General features: G+C 42.8%; 1 protein-coding gene across 3 annotated transcripts in view; it reads right to left on the bottom strand.

The window, feature by feature from the left end:
- Positions 1-23,344, bottom strand: part of SUCLG2 (succinate-CoA ligase GDP-forming subunit beta) — a 198,582-nt gene that overhangs the window by 87,978 nt on the left and 87,260 nt on the right. For all 3 annotated transcript variants that reach the window (XR_012231124.1, XM_073569744.1, XM_073569743.1), the window contains exons 8-9: positions 6,161-6,322; positions 2,225-2,367 (exon numbers count right to left, since the gene is read on the bottom strand). Coding sequence is in view for 2 of the 3 variants with exons in the window: in XM_073569744.1 (XP_073425845.1) it covers positions 2,225-2,367; positions 6,161-6,322 (305 nt within the window). In the remaining variant the exon portion in view is untranslated. The remainder of the gene's footprint in view (positions 1-2,224; positions 2,368-6,160; positions 6,323-23,344) is intronic.

The following is a 23,344-nucleotide window of genomic DNA, read 5'->3' as shown; positions in this document are numbered from 1 at the left end:
GCATTATCAGGTAATTGCTACACATACACTGAGAAAAGTGATCATCGATGGTGGAAGGAAGGGGGGCTCCTCGTTAAGCATATTAAGTTGGGTTAGTGCTGCTTACGATGAGAAAATAAAGCAATTCATTTACTTAAAGGGGTTTTCAAAGTTTTTTTTTTAGAAACACAGTAAAGCACCTGTATGTGACCGAACACCCACGATAGAGGTACTTATTTTTCTAAGTTTAAAGCAGTCCTTTTGTTTTACTGAGGTGAAACTATAGAAAGAGAATCAGGGAAGCACGGGCGCTCTCATAGGTAGGACTGTATGTAAATATTAGGTGGTGAACTATGCAAGTGGGCATAGCAATGTACAAACTGATCAGGTCACCGCGTGGGTACAGGAATGCAAAAAAACAAAAAAAAACAAAAAAAAAAAAAGGAGCAACAAAGCGCTGAAAAAAAAAAAAAAAAAGTAAAGAGCAACAAGGCGCTGGCTGCTTCTAAAATGACTAAAATGGGGTTAAGATGGGGAATAGAATGATAAAACCATGGCTGAACTAACATGCTTCCGATCAAGTACCGGAATCGCGCTCAGGTTCCGGAGGTTGATCCCGCGAAAGATCATGGTACAGAATCTAAAAAGCGTTAGTTCAGTCGGTGATCTTTTTCTTTCTATCACTCTATTGCTACTACTATCTTGGTTTTAATTGCTACCAGAGATAAAAGTGTATTCAGCAGCAGACAGCGCCTGGTTGCTCCTCTTTTTCTTCTGTTTGCATATTTGTTTTGATGCTGGCAGGTCTTGGTATGGGTTGGATTACCAACACGCACGACTAACGTACTTCTATAGCCTCTCCAATCATACAGATCTTACCTTTTTTTTTTACTGCGGTGTCTCTGTATCTCTTGGCTACAAGCTGCAATTACAACCTATCCACGCTGCTATTCTGCTGCCCAGCATGTAAAACACAATCCCTCAATAAAGGGTGAGAGTCGGAGAGCAGTAGAGATAAGTAGCAACATGTGTGTGAGCTGCTGTACATGTTTAGAGGATGTCACACAATCGGGTTGGAGGTTGAACACCAGAAAAATGATCACGCGATTGGCCTACTAACGCAACACCTGTCTGCTCTGCTATACTGCTGCCCAACATGTGAAACACAATCTCTCAAGGTTTGGACTGGCCCACCAGAGAACCGGAGAATCCTCCGGTGGGCCCTGGCTTCTTCTTCAGGACAGCTCATAGTGCAAACCTTGCAGCTGCATTGGGTGTCTTGAGTGGGGGAGAAAGGTGGGCCCTCAGAATCAAATTCTCTGGTGGGCCCAATGTTCTTCAGTCCGACACTGAATTATCTCTCCATAGCATAGCTGCTGTACTATAGGTGTTGAAGATGTATGTGCCTAGAAGATGAGATCTCACAATGTGGAGAAGTGGAGGGCTTTAACACCAGGAACATAATCATGTGATTAGCCTACTGAGGAGATCCAGCTACAGGCAGTACATTGATGACTATTCTAACTGTAGGTAAACAATTTGCGTACACTTATTAAAGACCTGAGAACATTGTAAAACCACTAATTATTAATTTTATGTATCTACATGAAATAACGGTCCAGTACGGTTTACGTCAAACAATATATGATATCCAGTTAGATAGGTAACAATGGATAAAGTATCACACAGAGAAATTGGAATTCACCATCATAAAGCTCCAGACATGTAAACTCCTGCATGGCACACCATTCATCACAGGACAACTGCAAGTCACAGAACACGTTGTAAATTCTAGTTTTCTGCATAGATGGGCCTCTAATTAGACTAATGCTTTATTTCTTCTGTAACTTGGTGAGATGATTTATCTGTACACCACTCATAATCAATTACACCGCACACTGGGACCTATTACAAGTACAATCCAGACTCCTAGGCACCGTTTTAACACAAGAACGGAAGGCAGATCAGTACCTAAAGGTTTGTCGGGTTTTGGATTTTCCGGTGTTCTAAAAATTTCTAAAAATGGAAGTCTTGAATGTGCCAAGGGCAATTCTTCCACTTTTATCCTGCACTAGTTTTATCTCTATAGTTTAGGTCAGTGCACGACACATTAAGTTTCTTTTAAATGTCACCCAAGGTCGGCCTCAGCACCCATCAATGGATCGATCTGGTCTCCTCTATGTCCTATGGTCCCATAGACACATTGGTAACCAACACTAATGTAATAGATGTCCCTGCTCCCTACCTTGGGGTCAGCAGTGAGTAGTTTGAAGGCCTGATACACCTGAGACTCCTTTACACCACCTCCAAGATCAAGGAAGTTTGCCGGTTTACCGCCGTGAAGATCGATGATGTCACATGTAGCCATGGCAAGACCGGCTCCGTTCACTGGAGAAAAAGGAAAAATGATGGATAGAAGGATTCTAGTAATTCAGTGGAGAAACACTAAAAAGGAACACACAACACTTGCCTGTAGTAACAGACCAACAACTCCGCAAGCTGAAAAATACTGCACTGCCGATTGCATTGCTAAAGGTTCTATACAATTACAACAGTGGATGAAGTTACCAAATTCTAGGCTTAACTTTAAGAACCAGAGCTTGGCCAGTTAGGGCAGATAGAGAGCAATCCATGAAGCTAGAAAAAAAAAAAGAATTGTTTCAATAGCGTCTTTCTTTCAAGATCTCTGCTTGCCCTCACTGAATAGGAACATCCTTGCTTATATCCAAAAGGTTGAACCTGGTAAACCATCTCCCTAATTTTCCAATTATTAGAAAGTGTGATGTGCACATAAAATGCAAATTTTGCACAATTTGCAACTCTTTGGGGCTCTGCTTATACTAAAAACTGGTATCAAATTAATTTCTGAAATTATGTAATGCTTTATACCTCCTGCAGGGGCACTGCAGAGAAATGACATACTTGCAATCTCCAAAAAAAAAGAAAAAAAAAATTGACTAAATTTCGGTGTACCTTACAAATAAAAAGATCCTATAAAAAAGGTAAGATCCCTTTACGTTTTATGAGGATTACAGGACACATGTACGAATGGTGGGTAATAAGTTAACATACATGGTGGCAAATGGAGGGTTTCAGCTGTACAAAGATGAGCAGAACAGCCACCTTTACATGCTGGTGGTCATCCTCTGCAGACATGGATATAGTAATTAAGATTAAATATTGCAGGCTTTCCTAATAATTGACTTATCCAGAGTTTATTGACAGGTGCATCCATCCTCGCTGGCGGTGCCCATCATTTCATTTGGCATTTGATAAATATGAAATTGCACCAGTATAAATTGATGTGCAGATGAACGTCCGGGTAGTACCGGCTCGCTGACGACTCTAGTAGTGTTTTTTTTTTTTTACCGCTGCCTGGTGATTGAAACCTATGATAGTAATTTGTAGGTCTGAAAGGCTCCTCTACCACAACTATCAGCGAGTCCCTCTGACAGCGCCAATTACATTTCTCGCAGGAAATGTTACAGCACGTAAATTTTTCTTTTTTTTTCTTACAGTTTCAGCTGGGTCTACGAAATAACTTTTGCTGTGACACGTGTCATGCGTCGTAGCGACTGTATCAGAGTCCTTCAAGTTGCAAAAAACTCCCAACCCTTCATGCATTTCCTACAGTTTTTGTTGCAGAGGAAGAGAACATTCACCACTCCTGGAATAACGGCATTCTGTAGCTTCTTTCTTAGAACTCCGCATTGTGCCGTTCCTCTTGTTATTTCTCGTAGAATTGTCACTGATTGGTGGGTGCGTCCCTGCACGCTATAAAAACTGGCCAATCAGTGCTGACTGCTTAGAGACACGCCCCCATTCCACAAGGGGAATGGAGTTTTTAAATTTGCAAGAAGAATAACAGAAGGACGGGCAGGATTGTGAGAATTCAATTCTTCAAAAATGGTCATTTCGTAGGGAGTATAACATATTTATTATTTTCAAGTCGTGAATGGTATTAGGTCTAATTCAAGCACCAAATTACAATGACTCATTGCTAGAACAACACGGGTAATTAAAATGTATTATTTCAAGTATTATTCACTTTCAGTATTTGTGTCGGCTTGATACAGTCGTGCTGCTATTCTCCTGATATCCTGAATACATCAGCCTTACAAGTAAGTGCCAGGTGCAAACCCTTGAAATCTGAAAGCAGACGAGGTTAAGCGGCATTGTCCACCTGAAAGTACTTTGAGCAACTTTGTAAATTCATGATGTTACTTATTTTATACTCATCCTTAGCTTTAATTATGCTTCAGAGCTGCATTCACAATTCTCATTTAGAATGGAAAGACAAATCTCCTGAAGGCTACGCTCCCACGATGAGCTTTTGGCGAGTTTTTTAGTGTTGCAGATTCTATGCACCATTTCTGCCCCCATTAAGTACAATAGGTTACCATATTTTTCTTACTATAAAACACACTGTTTTTCCCCAGAATTTGGGAGGTGTGCCTTACAGTCCGGAATGTAGCTCACAAACTGTTGCAGCGGTTGAGGATCACATGAGACAAGGTCCCTTCCTCCGGAAGCCAGCAAGTGGGGAGATGCTGCGGGCCCGCTGTTGGCAGTGAGCAGAGTGGAGTATATTGCTTTCCTGAAGCCAAGGGCAGCTGGAGGCTTCAGGAAAATGTCCACCGGAAGCAGCTCATGAGCAGATTGAGATCTCTGCTGAACAGAGATCTCAATCTGCATATGCGCAGTCGGAGGCGGCCATCTTCTGAATCCCACACCCGAGAAAGCAATTCACTCCACTCTGCCTATATTCTGGAAACGATAGCATTTTTCTAGTTTCCAATACTAATGCCGCTTTGTAAAAAACAAGCTGTAACTCTGCATCAGTCAAGTAATATATGTACACAGTGACTGCACCAGCAGAATAGTGAGTGCAGCTCTGGGGTATAATACAGGATGTAACTCAGGATCAGTAATGTATGTACATAGTGACTACACCAGCAGAACAGTGAGTGCAGCTCTGGAGTATAATACAGGATGTAACTCAGGATCAGTAATGTAATGTATGTACACAGTGACTGCACCAGCAGAATAGTGAATGCAGCTCTGGGGTATAATACAGGATGTAACTCAGGATCAGTAATGTATGTACACAGTGACTGCACCAGCAGAATAGTGAGTGCAGCTCTGGGGTATAATACAGGATGTAACTCACGATCAGTACAGGATCAGTAATGTATGTACACAGTGACTCCACCAGCAGAATAGCGAGTGCAGCTCTGGAGTAGAGTACAAGCTGAAACTCAGGATGAGTAATGTAATGTATGTACACAGTGACTGCACCAGCAGAATAGTGAGTGCAGCTCTGGAGTATAATACAGGATGTAACTCACGATCAGTAATGCAATGTATGTACACAGTGACTGCACCAGCAGAATAGTGAGTGCAGCTCTGGGGTATAATACAGGAGGTAACTCAGGATCAGTAATGTATGTACACAGTGACTCCACCAGCAGAATAGCGAGTGCAGCTCTGGAGTAGAGTACAAGCTGAAACTCAGGATGAGTAATGTAATGTATGTACACAGTGACTGCACCAGCAGAATAGCGAGTGCAGCTCTGGAGTAGAGTACAAGCTGAAACTCAGGATGAGTAATGTAATGTATGTACACAGTGACTGCACCAGCAGGAAAGTGAGTGCAGCTCTGGAGTATAATACAGGATGTAACTCAGGATCAGTAATGTAATGTATGTACACAGTGACTGCACCAGCAGCAAAATAGTGAGTGCAGCTCTGGAGTATAATACAGGATGTAACTCATGATCAGTAATGTAATGTATGTACATAGTGACTGCACCAGTAGCAAAATAGTGAGAGCAGCTCTGGGGTATAATACAGGATGTAACTCAGGATCGGTACAATTGAAGTAATGCCACTTATTTACAAAGTTATAAATAAAATGATACATCTAATATAACAATCTGTGGACCTTTAAATACGTCGCATCTTGCAAATTCATGTCTTGAATTGAAATACCATCTCCTCAGCAGCCGCGCCGTCACGCACAATATTGTTAGTCAAAATTAAACATGAGAACAATACAAACATGAGGATTTCATTGTTCCCACTGTCACTGAAACACAATCACCAAACTGGTTATATAAAAGCTGTGTTAAATGAACAGTTTGCTGATACAATAGATCTGTTACAATACTTCTGCTCTTACCAAAGCAAGCAATGTTCCCATCCAAACCGATGTACTTCAAGTCGTATTTTGCGGCCTCGCTCTCAATGGGATCGGCCTCCGACGTGTCATCCATTGCAAAAATCTCCTTTTGTCTGAACTCCGCATTGTCGTCAAAGTTAATTTTTGCATCAAAGCACACGACTGTGGTGAGAAAGAATGGACGAAAAGAAGAAAGCGTTCACAATGAATGCAACGTTACTGGACGCCAATGCGATTCTTCGTCAGGCTTAGAAGATTAGAAACCACAATGCAAAAATAAAGATATAAAACGGATCTTTCTACGTAACGACGACAAAAACATCTATTATCTATCAAAGGCCGACTGGAGGATGGATGAGCAAATCCAGAGAAAGGAAGTTATTAGAACGCAGAAATTACTTCCTATTGTTTTAATGCTTTATTATTTGGTGCCGATAATTGAGTTTATGGAGCACAAGTTGTTTGATCAATTATACTGGAAGGCATTATGCTCCAAGCTTACCATAGCAAATACGGAAGAGAAAGGACAATGGGACGAGAGAGATAACTGGGTAACAATGCGAGGAAAAGCAGCATTTAGGCAAGTTATCTTTGAATTTCTTGATTATACATATCAGGCTATTAAAGAGAACCTGTAAATCACAAAACTAAGTTATATACCTTTTAGAAATCCCTGAGCACTGCTGATTCTGACACTCTTTTCCGTTTTGAGATGTGTGGCTCCATTGCAAAGATATTCACATTTGTTTCTTTTGGAGTGTAGTATGTGAAATCTTTGCTCACAGCCCAACTGGGCATTTCTTCAGAGTCTTCTTTGCGGACGTGCGCATTTACTCCTCCATCCCAGACACTGCCAATCACAGCATTGCAGCTGTTTTAAAAGTCTGTTAGTCTAAGACATTGCTGAAATGTGATTGGCAGCATCTGAGAGAGAAGGGTAAAAGCGCATTGCCTCCGAGAAGACTCTGAAGAAACAAACAGGGATGACTGCAGAGCAGAGATTTCACATAGTCTGCTCCAGAAGAAACAAATGTGAAAATCTCTGCAATGGAGCGAAGCCGTGCAAAATGGAAAAAAAGCATCAGAATCAGGAGAGTTCAGGCACTTCTTCAAGGTATTTAAATTATTTGAGCAAGTGACAGGTCCTCTTTAAAGTGGCCATACGCATCAGACAAACATCTAACTTGACAATTGAAGCTAGACCAGGTGAACAAAGTCTATTGGGAGTGACTTTACCCCAAAAGCAGATGACAGAAAAATAGATCAGGCATGTTGGATTTCAACATGCCTGATCCTAAATAAATTGGTGCTCGTTGTATCTGACTACGGCTTGCTCCACGCTGAGTATACCAGCTGAGTTACGTATGATCAGGTGGTTAGCTCTCGTCCAAATGAGTTGAACTTATTTCTGACCTTCAATTTTTAACACAGCCTTTAAACAAAGCAGGGCAGTCAAGAGTCATGGGACAGAAGCTCATGTGTTTTTTGGTTACAGCCTAAGGGTAGGCTTCCAGTAGTAGATGGTGGCTCTTAGACAACCAATGTCTGGACAAATCCAATCAGATTGTCTGTTATTTAAAAGCTTGCTTAGAAAAGAGACACACTTTCAGGCACACACAACGATTGCTAACACAATTGTTCTGTACAAAGAGGGTTCTCGGCAGCTCACATCCTGTTTACATAAGATGATGTGCTTTTGAGAACTAGGATTCAGTTTGCCAATTTGTCTTATGACCGGTTGCCTGCTTAAACTGGCCAATAATTGGGAAACGAGTGTTCCTAGAAAACCTAGTTCCCCAAAAACGTTCAGTGTAAACGCACCCTAAATCCCGCCATACACATGAGATGGCTTTCGGCCGAAAGATGCTTTGGTCGCTCAGTTGGCTGACCGCCATTCTAAGCCAACTCTCCCACACACCAGGATACTCGTTTGGCCGAACACAGAGACTAGTCCTCCAGTTGATCTGCTCCATTTTCAGCTATGGAGGTGGGGCTTATGCATCTTTTGTCTTACTCGAGACAGAGCAGAGGGGGGAGGATCCTGCTGCAGCCAACTATCTTAAATTGAGACCCAGGACAGAGAGAAGAAGTGGGTACATGGATAAGCACCTGAGACACAGAGAAGATTCCTTCTTATATTTATTTGCAGTTCAGACAAAATAGGATTAAAGGAAAAAAAAGATTAAAGAAGATTAGGCTGGATATGTGTGGCCTGATTCAAACACTGGAAAGTGATCGGCCATATATTGGGAGATAAAGAGAATAGATACATAACAATGATTGGATTGCGTCTAATAATTCTGTGTGTTCACACTGATGTCTGTCCATGAGCGGTCAGGTTCCTTTTTATATATAAAATTAGATTTACTGTAATAAATGCAGTTCAACTAACAAGGGGGCGAAGACAATCATATACATACTCACTTCTCAGGTCTATATTCTCTTTTTTTTTTTTAGTATTTTTCATACAGTATGTCTATAAATTTATAAAATCTTGCAATTTACCACTTGCCACTAGGCCTAATGTTACATTGCTACATACATATATATATATATATATATATATACACACACACAGTGCCTACAAGTAGTATTCAACCCCCTGCAGATTTAGCAGGTTTACACATTCGGAATTAACTTGGCATTGTGACATTTGGACTGTAGATCAGCCTGGAAGTGTGAAATGCACTGCAGCAAAAAAGAATGTTATTTCTTTGTTTAATTTTTTTTTAAATTGTGAAAAGTTTATTTAGAGGGTCATTTATTATTCAACCCCTCAAACCACCAGAATTGTGTTTGGTTCCCCTAAAGTATTAAGAAGTATTTCAGGCACAAAGAACAATGAGCTTCACATGTTTGGATTAATTATCTCTTTTTCCAGCCTTTTCTGACTATTTAAGACCCTCCCCAAACTTGTGAACAGCACTCATACATGGTCAACATGGGAAAGACAAAGGAGCATTCCAAGGCCATCAGAGACAAGATCGTGGAGGGTCACAAGGCTGGCAAGGGGTACAAAACCCTTTCCAAGGAGTTGGGCCTACCTGTCTCCACTGTTGGGAGCATCACCCGGAAGTGGAAGGCTTATGGAACTACTGTTAGCCTTCCACGGCCTGGACAGCCTTTGAAAGTTTCCTCCCGTGCCGAGGCCAGGCTTGTCAGAAGAGTCATGGCTAACCGAAGGAAAACAAGGAAGGAGCTCCGGGAAGATCTCATGGCAGTGGGGACATTGGTTTCAGTCAATACCATAAGTAACGTACTCCACCGCAATGGTCTCCGTTCCAGACGAGCCTGTAAGGTACCTTTACTTTCAAAGCGTCATGTCAAGGCTCGTCTAGTTTGCTCATGATCACTTGGAGGACTCTGAGACAGACTGGTTCAAGGTTCTCTGGTCTGATGAGACCAAGATCGAGATCTTTGGTGCCAACCACACACGTGACGTTTGGAGACTGGATACGACCCCAAGAATACCATCCCTACAGTCAAGCATAGTGGTGGCAGCATCATGCTGTGGGGCTGTTTCTCAGCCAAGGGGCCTGGCCATCTGGTCCGCATCCATGGGAAGATGGATAGCACAGCCTACCTGGAGATTTTGGCCAAGAACCTCCGCTCCTCCATCAAGGATCTTAAGATGGGTCGTCATTTCATCTTCCAACAAGACAACGACCCAAAGCACACAGCCAAGAAAACCAAGGCCTGGTTCAAGAGGCAAAAAAATCAAGGTGCTGGAGTGGCCTAGTCAGTCTCCTGACCTTAACCCAATTGAAAACTTGTGGAAGGAGCTCAAGATTAAAGTCCACATGAGACACCCAAAGAACCTAGATAACTTGGAGAAGATCTGCATGGAGGAGTGGGCCAAGATAACTCCAGAGACCTCTGCCGGCCTGATCAGGTCTTATAAAAGACGATTATTAGCTGTAATTGCAAACAAGGGTTATTCCACAAAATATTAAACCTAGGGGTTGAATAATAATTGACCCACACTTGTATGTTTAAAATTTATTAAAATTTAACTGAGCAACATAACTTTTTGGTTTGTAAGATTTATGCATCTGTTAATAAATCCTGCTCTTGTGTGAAGTTTGAAGGCTCTAACTTATTTGCATCTTATCAAACCTGCTAAATCTGCAGGGGGTTGAATACTACTTGTAGGCACTGTATATATATATATATATATATATATATATATATATATATATATATATATATATATATATATATATATATACATACACACACACAAAAATATACACTGTATATACTGTTAGGTCCAAAACTGTGCTGGCTTTTTAAGATGTTTTTTAGCAAAGTCCAGTCTAGCCTTTTGATTCTTGATGCTTATGAGTGGCTTGCACCGTGCAGTGAACCCTCTGTATTTACTTTCATGCAGTCTTCTCTTTTTGGTAGATTTGGATATTGATACGCCTACCTCCTGGAGAGTGTTGTTCACTTGGTTGGCTGTTGTGAAGGGGTTTCTCTTCATCATGGAGATTATTCTGCGATCATCCACCACTGTTGTCTTCCGTGGGTGCCCAGGTCTTTTTGCATTGATGAGTTCACCAGTGCTTTCTTTCTCAGGATGTACCAAACTGTAGATTTTGCCACTCCTAATGGTGTAGTAATTTCTCGGATGGTTTTTTTCTGTTTTTGCAGCTTATGGCTTGTTTCACCTGCATGGAGAGCTCCTTTGACCGCAGGTTTCCTTCTCAGCAAAACCTTCCAAATGCAAGCACCACACCTCAAGTCTGAACTTCAACTGCATCTGAATTTTGTTTAAAATTCATTGTGGTAATGTCTAGAACCAAAATTAGAAAAATGTTGTCTCTGTCCAAATATATATGGACCTAACTGTATGTGTATATATATATATATATATATATATATATATATATATATATATATATATATACACACACATACATACACACACATACATACACACATACATACACACAGTATATATACGCATATTTTTTTTAAAATTTGTTTCAAAAAGACACTAGCAGCTACAGTAAATTGATTCAAAATTTGTCTTTTGTATACAAGCTTTACCTGAGCATGCTCTAATGTGGGCAAAGGTCATGATGAGGAGGTGAGCTGTGACATCACCTATTGTGAATGGTGGATCCTGTATTATCTACAGTATATAGAGGTGTTATCAGTCATTGTACAGGAGGGGGAGGAGGTGAGCTGTGACATCAATAGTAGATCCTGTTTAATATATAGAGGTGTTATCAGTCATTGTACAGGAGGAGAAGGTGAGCTGTGACATCTATTGTGAATTATGACTCCTATATTATCTACTGTATATAGTGTGTTATATGTCACTGTAAACTTGTCTAACGAGATTGCTGAGAAGTCATCTGGAGAGAATATAAAGTATGAGTCTAGAATAAGATCTTGTGGCCAAAGTTTAAGAAAAATTGCAAGATCTCAGGTTTTTTTTTTATATGGAAAATGATATGATAAAAAAAAAACAACAACAAAACTTTTTTTTTTTTTTTTTAAATAAAGTACATTTAACATTAAAATTGAAAAACAAAAACCACCATGTGATTTTCTGATAAACCTTTTATTAAAAGGAAACCAGAGGAACAGAGCGTTCTTGTAGAAGTCATCGGTATTACTATGCGGGTACGGGGAGAGTGACCGACGTCTATATGGAGATATTACAGCTTTTGAATCAGACTCTTCTCGTCTGTCTTAAGATGTTGAAGAACATAGCTATTGCCAGACGAGCCGTCTGTACGGAGGAACGAGTCCAATACTGAGCGGAGCGCTACCAATAATGAAGCTCAGGCGTAGATGAAAGGATTCTTCCAGGCGGCCCCTATAGCCAGGCACGCTGATACCATCTGGAGACACAGCGCCGGACTGACGATGTTAGAACGCCAAATCTGTAATTTTTTTTTTTTTTTAAATGCACAAAGTCCCAGTTCCTATTCGAATTGGAGTTACAGCTTCCTTTTACAAAGTCACAGACCTGTCGTGTAACGGGCACCAATGGCGACCGGTGGACCTCAATGACTTATAATGGAGCTCATTGGGTCCCAACAAGGTGCTGTTTTTGGAGTGTGAGGCCAGACAAAAGTTCTGCAAATTTGTTATTTATGGCAATGGCGCTGAACTGCAATACCAGACACAGCCTTTAGATAAAAGTGGCGCCCTTTTCTCACCCTGGAGAGCCCCTTTAACACCGAGACAACATTTTTTTCCACTAAAAGGGTGTTGGGGTACACCAGAACCAAGGAAATTGTTCCTGTCGACTGAGTAATAAAATTGCCTGCAGTTTGCAGATATCGGTTTTATAGCATTAGTTAATGCGTACTGTGCACAATATGGCAGCTTTAGTACAGCAATATTTCCAGGGAGCCAAACAGCGCAACACTGCGCCTCTCCGAATCAACCATCGATGGTTCCAGGTTAACCCATTATTTAATCCCAACAAGTAAACAACTCCATCACGGCCGAGACGAGTGACTTAGCTTTAATTGGCTTTCTTTTTTTATTATTATTTTACAAGCGAGTGCTGATTGCAGCATAACATCGCTGAGAACAGATGGCGACTATCTTATACATACAAGAGCGCTAAACTGCAAAGGGAAACTTTTATTTGACCATTACCAGACAATTAGATATTTTACTAGTTCTAAACTACTCCTGTAACGACTGAAATGTACGATTCCAGGAAGAGTAATTACATTTCAAGCAATTCTTCACTCCCTTGTCTTCCTGCAACGCACCCATAAGCGCACAGATTGCTCCCAGGATACGCCTCACCCAGGTATGTCTGTACCAGGGTTAGTACGGGGATCAAAGGGTTGTTCCTATCTCAGGTCTTCACGACAGGTACGGGAATAATGGAGCTCAGGAAGAGTCGAGAGCTACGTTGTTTCTGTAACTCGTGATTTTTCAGGGGAGTTTCGGAAAGGACATATCTCAGCCGCACTTGGCTGTTTCGTTTGCTCTACCTCCGGTGGTCAGACCTGGACGCACCACTCCATAAGATAGGAATATCCCTTTAATCGAGTAGAAGAGTTGCGATTTAGGATATGGAGGTTAGCAGAGAAGGATCACAGTTGATTCATCGCCGTCCTCGTCGCCTCCCAACACTTTAGGGGCAGAGGAAGCCTTTCAATTAAATTGTCGACAAGGTCTGCCACGAGTCGCGTCCCGTGATTCCGGAACCAGGAGCTTCTCTGATACCGGCTGACGAATTAATTAACACCTACGGATCGTGGTGAAGTGCAGACGCGGCCGGCTACATGCGTAATGTTAACTCTGCTTGACGGCGTGATGTGAAGGAGACGTCTTGTCATGATTTACGCAGCCTGGAAAGACTTGTTTCTCCCAACCGCTTAGTCATAAGAAACCAAAATGATATTCCTGACAAGGAAGGAAGTCAAAGCCATTTTGTTCTTTATTCTTTGGACTGAAAACGAGATACAAACGAGGTACGATCCGACTCAGCCCAGGATAACATCCGTAAAAACACCACCCCATCCCCTCTCCTCCTTCAGCCACCAGTTGAGATCTGCCTCCATTATTTTCTAATAGACCTCTCAGGAATTAGATTACACGCCTGCCCTCTTGGAGATGAGCTGATACTATATTTTCAAAAGAACTTCAAAGTTTTTATTTTATTGTGTGTTCTGCTTACCGTGCAAATATCTGATCTAATGCACAGGACGCCGCGGGTACAAATTCCTATTAAGTTAGGACTACAGCTAAAAAATTGACTTACAATTCCTAAATTGAAAAATAGAGCGAGCGCGGGGCTGCTTTCGGCAGTTTTATAGCGTAACACAGATAAGCGGTAATCCTCGAATCGGAGGAGGATAAAAACCTATTGGTTTTTACTTTAGAATTTAAATCTAATATCGCAGCCATTACGAAGCCATTTGGCTCGGAAATCACCTGCGTCCAATTTGAAACATTCAGATTTACAAAAGGATTTTACGGGCCCGGAAGCAAATGACAGGGGCAGCCTCAGGATTATAGGGAAGGTCTCAATGCACATTATTGCTGATTTTTTTGGATTTGCTTTCGGATGACAGGAGAGGAAGAAATGCAAGACACAGTTATAAAAAAAAAAAAAAAAAAAAGTCTCATTGCATTTTATTTTTCAAAAATAATGTAGCTTTTACCTTTAATAACAAAAAAAAAAAAAAGTTCTGCACCAGTCATTCCTCGTGTCACCACTTCCCCCAGGATGAGGGTGCTGTGATTTACAGTTGTGGCCAAAAGTATTGACACCCCTGCAATTCTGTCAGATAATATTCAGTTTCTTCCTGAAAATGATTGCAAACACAAATTCTTTGGTATTATTATCTTCATTTAATTTGTCTTAAATGAAAAAACACAAAAGAGAATGAAGCAAAAAGCAAAACATTGATCATTTCACACAAAACTCCATAAATGGGCCAGACAAAAGTATTGGCACCCTCAGCCTAATACTTGGTTGCACAACCTTTAGCCAAAATAACTGCAACCAACCGCTTCCAGTAACCATCAATGAGTTTCTTACAATGCTCTGCTGGAATTTTAGACCATTCTTCTTTGGCAAACGGCTCCAGGTCCCTGATATTTGAAGGGTGCCTTCTCCAAACTGCCATTTTTAGATCTCTCCACAGGTGTTCTATGGGATTCAGGTCTGGACTCATTGCTGGCCACCTTAGAAGTCTCCAGTGCTTTCTCTCAAACCATTTTCTAGTGCTTTTTGAAGTGTGTTTTGGGTCATTGTCCTGCTGGAAGACCCATGACCTCTGAGGGAGACCCAGCTTTCTCACACTGGGCCCTACATTATGCTGCAAAATTTGTTGGTAGTCTTCTGACTTCATAATGCCATGCTCACGGTCAAGCAGTCCAGTGCCAGAGGCAGCAAAGCAACCCCAAAACATCAGGGAACCTCCGCCATGTTTGACTGTAGGGACCGTGTTCTTTTCTTTGAATGCCTTTTTTTTTCTCCTGTAAACTCTGTGTTCATGCCTTTGCCCAAAAAGCTTTACTTTTGTCTCATCTGACCAGAGAACATTCTTCCAAAACATTTTAGGCTTTTTCAGGTAAGTTTTGGCAAACTTCAGCCTGGCTTTATGTCTCGGGGTAAGAAGTGGGGTCTTCCTGGGTCTCCTACCATACAGCCCCTTTTCATTCAGACGCCGACGGATAGTACGGGTTGACACTGTTGTACCCTCAGACTGCAGGGCAGCTTGAACTTGTTTGGATGTTAGTCGAGGTTCTTTATCCAACATCCGCACAATCTTGCATTGAAATCTCTTGTCAATTTTTCTTTTCCGTCCACATCTAGGGAGGTTAGCCACAGTGCCATGGGCTTTAAACTTCTTGATGACACTGCGCACGGTATACACAGGAACATTCAGGTCTTTGGAGATGGACTTGTAGCCTTGAGATTGCTCATGCTTCCTCACAATTTGGTTTCTCAAGTCCTCAGACAGTTCTTTGGCCTTCTTTCTTTTCTCCATGCTCAATGTGGTACACACAAGGGACACAGGACAGAGGTTGAGACAACTTTAATCCATGTCAACTGGCTGCAAGTGTGATTTAGTTATTGCCAACACCTGTTAGGTGCCACAGGTAAGTTACAGGTGCTGTTAATTACACAAATTAGAGAAGCATCACATGATTTTTCGATCAGTGCCAATACTTTTGTCCACCCTCTTTTTTATGTTTGGTGTGGAATTATATCCAATTTGGCTTTAGGACAATTCTTTGTGTTTTTTCATTTAAGACAAATTAAATGAAGATAATAATACCAAAGAATTTGTGTTTGCAATCATTTTCAGGAAGAAACTGAGTATTATCTGACAGAATTGCAGGGGTGTCAATACTTTTGGCCACAACTGTATTGCCATTCATTGAAATAGGGCTTTCTGCCTGCAGAATGAATCCAATTTACATGTAAGGAACGGATTCACTGCTGTAGAAATTTCAGCGACTATAACATGCAGTGTGTGAATTCACCCAAATTCATACATAATTAAAAGAAAAGTGACCCTGCATGAAATTGCCCCATAGACTGATATCACCCGCAGTACCCGACTACTCCTTATGGTCCTCCCTGTGTAGGCCAACAAATCATCCCTTGTTACACTTCATTAGGTGATTGATGACATAGCTGTGTTGTGAGGCGGCCCAGAGCAAGGCCCCCAGAGGCAGGAGGCGGCCCCCAGAGCCAGCCCAGCGCAAGGCCAGAGCAAAGAGGCGGCCCAGCGCAAGGCCAGAGCAAAGAGGCGGCCCAGCGCAAGGCCAGAGCAAAGAGGCGGCCCAGCGCAAGGCCAGAGCAAAGAGGCGGCCCAGCGCAAGGCCAGAGCAAAGAGGCGGCCCAGCGCAAGGCCAGAGCAAAGAGGCGGCCCAGCGCAAGGCCAGAGCAAAGAGGCGGCCCAGCGCAAGGCCAGAGCAAAGAGGCGGCCCAGCGCAAGGCCAGAGCAAAGAGGCGGCCCAGCGCAAGGCCAGAGCAAAGAGGCGGGCCAGAGCAAAGAGGCGGGCCAGAGCAAAGAGGCGGGCCAGAGCAAAGAGGCGGGCCAGAGCAAAGAGGCGGGCCAGAGCAAAGAGGCGGCCCAGCGCAAAGAGGCGGCCCAGCGCAAGGCCAGCGCAAAGAGGCGGCCCAGCGCAAGGCCAGCGCAAAGAGGCGGCCCAGCGCAAGGCCAGCGCAAAGAGGCGGCCCAGCGCAAGGCCAGCGCAAAGAGGCGGCCCAGCGCAAGGCCAGCGCAAAGAGGCGGCCCAGCGCAAGGCCAGCGCAAAGAGGCGGCCCAGCGCAAGGCCAGCGCAAAGAGGCGGCCCAGCGCAAGGCCAGCGCAAGGCCAGCGCAAAGAGGCGGCCCAGCGCAAAGAGGCGGCCCAGCGCAAAGAGGCGGCCCAGCGCAAAGAGGCGGCCCAGAGCAAAGAGGCGGCCCAGAGCAAAGAGGCGGCCCAGAGCAAAGAGGCGGCCCAGAGCAAAGAGGCGGCCCAGAGCAAAGAGGCGGCCCAGAGCAAAGAGGCGGCCCAGAGCAAAGAGGCGGCCCAGAGCAAGGAGGCGTCACAGAGCATGGAGGCGGCCCAGAGCAACAACGAACCACTGGCTGATTCGTCCTGAATATTTGTCAACAAAAATACAACTGGTCGTTTAACATTCTCTCCATGTCAAAAGGATGTGTCTCTACATGGTCAACAACTGATTGGAGAGTGACGGGACAGCCCCAACTAGGAAACACCTAGTTGCCAATTTATTCATAGATTTCTTGAACGAATAACAGACGAACATTTATGAGAAATTATGCTCCAGAATTGTTATTTCATAAGCAATTAAATTATTTTTTAAAAACAGAAGTGTCAGGAGAAATGACGAGTTCTCTTTTAAAGGCCCCTGGTGGTAATTTATAATCTTGATTCTCCTTCAAGGGTCCGGATTCAAGTGTCACTGAAAGAAAACGCTCAATTTGTCGGTATTCACATTTATCAGTGACTGATTTGAGCTATCTCCAACTCCTTTGTGGCCGAATTAAAGATTAATTAATAAACTTAACATATTTTTCCTATGGTGGTTAAAATTAAGCATCTTAATATGCTTTTAATTACCGTTAGACAAGCTAGTTATCGCAAGTTTCTGCACATCCCTCACGTCGCAGCCCCCGGTAATTAATTTGTCCCGCTGTAATAATCGTTAGGTGACAATTTCATGTTGTGCCAGGGTATTATTTAACCCTTTCAGTACTAATAGGGCAAAGTTTTAAGATCTTGTATGCAAAGCCACAGGTGATGGGAGGAATGTGGCATGGATGAAAGACCTTATGGATCCTCAATGGGAAACGTGTCGGGAGAGTGGCACAAGTTCGTCCGGAATGTTTGCATTTGCTTTTGTATTTCTAAACTTCAACAGCTATGAAAATAAGTATACACGGCAAATTTCAACCCATAACAAGCGCAGATTGATAATAAACAAGTCTATCCATTAAGGTCTCTTTTAGTGCTGAGCAAAAAGAGTTGCAAGATCCTGGTCGTACCACTGGTTTCATCACCAAATCAATGTACCGCAGAACGTCTACAATGAAGACTAGAAGGGTCCGGCTACTCGTACAGTACATTATTCCACCTCCCAACATAATCCTGGGAGTAGAACTGGGGTGATGTTTCCTTGAGAAGGACACGTCATGGAGTTTTCCACATGGTCTCGTGAAATTTGAAGACTGGCCGAAAGTGATCCATTCTGTAGTGCAAGCGAAACTGGGTGTCGTATAACAAGAACAAAGCAAGCGTCTACACCATCAGAAGGCATTTTCACAACATTGGGCTACAAACCAGATGTCCAGCTACAAGTGCTACATTGACCTACCACCGCCGTTCTCAAAGGCCATCATGGTGCAGAGGAAGACGGTAATGGAGGCTGGAATGCAGCTCTATCCTCTTCGTCGTCGAGTCCCACTTTTATCTTTGATGAACTGATAGTCGGAGAATGTTCTGGAGACCACATGGCCAACATTTTGAAGAAGTCTTTACAAGGTAACGTTAAAGTATTCCAGGATCGTTCTTTTCAACACGACAACGGCAGGGAGCATGTGCTAATGTGAGCAGCCTGTGTGGCTAAAAGTGCTCCTAATGGCCGAAGAGTCTATGGACTTGTCTCACATCTGGCACGTCATTGGACGGCAACTGCACAGGAAGCTGCCAGCAGAGGATCTTGATGTTCTGCCCAAGAACATTTAGCAGCAGAACCTTCATCAGACGACCATTAAAAACCTCAACCTCATTGATAGCAGCCAAGCCTGTAAGCGTGGGGATCTCTGCCTGTGGTGATCATACTCCATACTGAATGTATCGAGATATTTTGAAAATTTTGCTTTCATTTTTTCATCATTTGCTGATCAGTAACATGTCTGTCCATTCTGCGATTTCCATATTTCCAGGACTTTTCCTTCTTAGTGCTGCCATTTCCAAATTGAGCGGCGAATTTGTATGTTTTGCTGATTACCCCTTAAGTCTACTCACCAGGAGTCATATCAGAATTAAATACTTTAGTCTATAACGATCGGAGATGTCAACTTCAGTCAAGCTGTTAAAAATGCTAATTACAGGGGCCAGAAAATGAAGAATACTATAAAGCCCCTAAGAGAGAAAGCCAATAGCCACTCAAGACATTTATGGACTTCGTTTTTTAATATTCTTGTTTCTTACCCGTCTGAGATTACAAATACTTTATGGAAGCCCCTACTACAAATTGGCACTAAAAAAAAAACAGACTCCAAATTGCCGGAAACTCAATGGACTACGTATCAGCCAAGAAGATGCCACTAATGAAAGCCGTATAGCGCACATTTCATTTAATAGCGTTTAATTAGGAGATTTTAAGGTCTGACTTGTGGATCTGAAAATCTCAATGCCAAAAACGAGGGCTCGGCAGCGAGTCTCCGGAGAAATTTACAAAATAATGAAAACCCTCCGTTGTTTACTATTGTGCTGAAAATCACAGCTGTAACCAGAAGATTCTCCGACGAGCACGAGCTTTGTTTGGCAGAGAGTCCACAACGAGAGTCTTCTAGAAATACTTTGAGAACATGCGCCTTCATTAACGCAAGGTAATTTTGGAAATCGATGATTTCAGATTGGAAGGAATGTCTCATGACATGAATGGTTGGCATCTCACTTGGATATCCCAGCAGTGAAGGACTGGCTGGTGTCCGACTGCTATAAAACCCTTACATTTAGCATTTTCTGGCCTCCGGAGAGACCCAAGTAGACTTCATTGGTGACTTTCCTAACATTGGTGATTCGACTCTAGACCGGCATCACTTTACCCAAAACCAACGCGACCAAAGGCCTCCCGGAAAAACAGTGTGAAGTCAAGAGGCAAAGGGGCACAGCATAACTGGAGTTGGCTATATTAGCCGGATTGCTATAAATTGGTCGCTGATGACGTCTCGCACTTTTCCGACATTTGTTGAATTAAAAAAATCCCCATGGGCAGCAAAGCAACATCTAGTCACTGTGAGAACATACCGTAGCGTTGGATACCAAAAGAGGGTATAAATTGGCTCGAACACTAAAATCATTGAAAAAGCTTCCATACACACCAAAAACTGCTTCTAGTTTCTGAAACAGATTCTTCTGGCCGAGTTTTTTAGGAGCTTTTTTTGAACAAATGTGCTCAAAAAAGCACTTAAAAAAGCTTGGAAATCTTCAATGGTGTCCATGTGAGGAGGCTTTTTTTTTTTTTTTTTAGCATTTTTTAATCAATAAAGAGGTATTGAAAACACCTAGTGGAAATAAAAGAGACATGTTACTTCTCTGGAAGAAAATCCTGATGGAATCCGCTCCAAATTAAGCAAAAAAAAAGCAGCAAAAATTAATATTGCTTTAAAAAAAAAAAAAAAAAAAAAAAAAAAAAAAAAACTCTTCCAGAGCAGCTTCAGAAAATGCTTGAGGATAATGAAAGCATCTTGAAAAAACTCCCCAAAGATAGTTTTTCTGAAGTAGCCTCCACAGGATAGGTGATAACTTATTGATTAATGGGGGTCCGACCGGTGGGATCGCCAGAACGGTGCACTTTTCTCCCCGGTAGAATGGAATGGCAGTACACATACTCGATAACCGCTGCTTTTTCTGGTAGCACAATAAAGAAAGAATGAGCGATGTTTGGATATCAGAACTGTCTGTCATGATCCATGCTGGATCAGGACTGATAAAAAGCACAGGTAACCTTTTTTTCCCTAAGCTGTGCTTAAGTTTGGTTTTTGCCCCAGGTGGCCATTAGGATTATTGCACTGTGGTGTCGTCTGTTCTAAGTTTGCCCCGGTGGTGGTGAGCGTCATTGCACTTTGGTTTCTTTAGTTAAGTGCACATGATTATAATGCAGGTGTGATTGCTCTGGCTCTGCTATAAAAGAGTCACAGGTGTTGCAATCAGTGTTGGTGATAGTGTTCATTTCAACCATCCTTGGTGGAGGAAAGAGCTGGAGAGCGTTCCTTGCAGCACTGTCTTAGCCCTGGTGTGGAAGGAGTCATAGGGGATTTCCTTGTAGCTCTGAAAGAGCTTGGTGGCAGCGATTCAGGAGGAGAGCTGCATTCTGGTGGTGGACTCTGTTGCCAGGAGCAAGTGCAACAGAGTAAAGTTAAGTGGTGTTTCCCTGTTTGTGTTTTTCCTTAGTGTGTATTAGTACAGCGGTGGGGCCAGTGCCTGCTCCACCCAGCTCCCTAGCAAGGGATAGGTGTAGGGTGTGCTAGGGCGACAGGTTCGTGATCGGCGCCCGATGCGGAACAGACATAGGGAACGTTAGGAGCATAAGGGACACTGACTCAGGGGAGTGCAGGAGGTCTCCACGCCCCCTTTCCCTATCGCAGGGCCCACCGTTGTAACTGTTTCCCCTTTCCCCGTGTCTTGTTGTTTTAGTTACCGGCCTGCGGGCCGTGTCACACAGGACAGTATCACGTGCCGCGTCTTATTGTTTCAATTACCGGCCTGCGGGTCGCGTCACACAGGACGGGTCATCGTGACACTGTAGCTCAATTCTGTAACGAGAATTAAAAGATTCCAATCCTGACAATTGGTGCAGGTCCCAGCACTCGGACCCCACCGATTAGTAAAGTTATCACTTATTCAACAGATAAGATAACTAGTGATGTGCAAATGTGTTGGGATAAGGTGTTATCTGCCATGATTGGGTGCTAACCGAGTGACTTTGTTACTCTTGAAAAATATGGCTGCATATCTCGTGGCTGTTTGGCAGGTACAACGTATGCAGGGATTGGCTGTTTGTTAGACAATCCCTGAATGTGTTGCGGTTGTTGAACAGCTGCAACACATGCAGCCGCGGGGACTCGAACATATTTTTTGAGCATGCTGAAGACACTCAGCACCTGAGCATGCTCAGATAGCACCTTATCCCAGCACGTTCGCTCATCATTAGAGAACTCCGATATCTTCAAATAATAGGGTTAATCAGTGTATGGCATTTACACATAAAAACGGTGGAGCAATCCTGAGACAAACAAGCAAGTGGCACAAAGGTTAAAAAAAAAAAAAAAAAAGGGGAACAATATAATTTATTTTGTGACATAACTTATGATTTTCCAGGGCAATTTCACACTGGCCAGAGCCTGAGACTCCTGCATTGTGTGAAGCGCCGTTTACTTATAAAAGAGTAATACCATTGGGATTTTTAATCTCCAGAACAAGGCCATTTTCTCCTTAGCATGCTGCCAATTCACCTGGCATTGATTAAGTGGCACCGGCCCATGCAGACAGAATGATTACTACAGTTTGCACAAAAATTGATTTCAAAACTTTGCTAAGAAAGAAGAAGAAAAAAAAAAAAATAGGAAGAAAAAAAAGTGTTGTCAAGTGTTCCAGATTGATCCCGGGAGTTGAAAATATGGATCTTCTGTACATTAAAAACTACACATGATGCATCAAGGCTGTGCCGAGCGCTAACCTGACATCATCTACGGTATAAATCGCGGCTGAATGAGCCTCGTGCATCTCATTACCCAGTCACATGAATAAATTGCTTTTTAACGATAAACAGCTCGGAGGTTTGCGGCTTAGCGGCGGGTTTATGACGGCTTTTGCTTTAAAAGGGGGAAGTGTAACATTTTGTCATCGCAGGATTGTCAATAACGTCTTCTGCATTCACGGTGGGCAATACGCGGTGGAGCTGATGGGTTGCCGAGATGTCGCATGACTTCGGTAGTTGCTACAGGCAATTTTACAATTTACATGTTCTCAAGAACAAAGGAATCTTTAATTTTATTGGTCAATGTTCGGTGACTATTTTACCGTAGTGCTTCCAAATCTCCTTTTTAATAGAGTGTTTACCTAAAGCCGCCGGATTGCTGGAGCACTCGATCCGACCAGCGCTAGCGCTACAAGACTCCGCCGATGCTGCGCGTCTTGCTTGCAGCATCGGAGAGAGCCCGACGCAGGCCAGAGGCGCAACTATGAAATCTCAAGATGAGAGGTTAAAGATGAAACATGAAGAAGTTGATCAGAACCGGTTTACATAGGCGCTGAAGCTGCTGTAGAGTTGCGCCGTTTCTGCTCAGTTCACCGTTAACATCAGGTCACTGCTTGAGCAAAAACAGCCAAATCGTAGGGAGTGGGTACGAAAGGTGGAAGAAAAAAAATGAAGTGTGCAAAAATGAAAAATTGCCTGGTCGGGAATGGGTTACGTAAATCTGTAAGAAACGCTTTGCTCTCG

This window comes from Dendrobates tinctorius, unplaced genomic scaffold (assembly GCF_039654945.1).
Source record: "Dendrobates tinctorius isolate UK_male_01 unplaced genomic scaffold, ASM3965494v1 ptg000027l, whole genome shotgun sequence".
Taxonomy (NCBI): Eukaryota; Metazoa; Chordata; class Amphibia; order Anura; family Dendrobatidae; genus Dendrobates; species Dendrobates tinctorius.
Note: the sequence above shows the minus strand (reverse complement) of the source record. Positions and strands in the feature narration are given on the sequence as shown.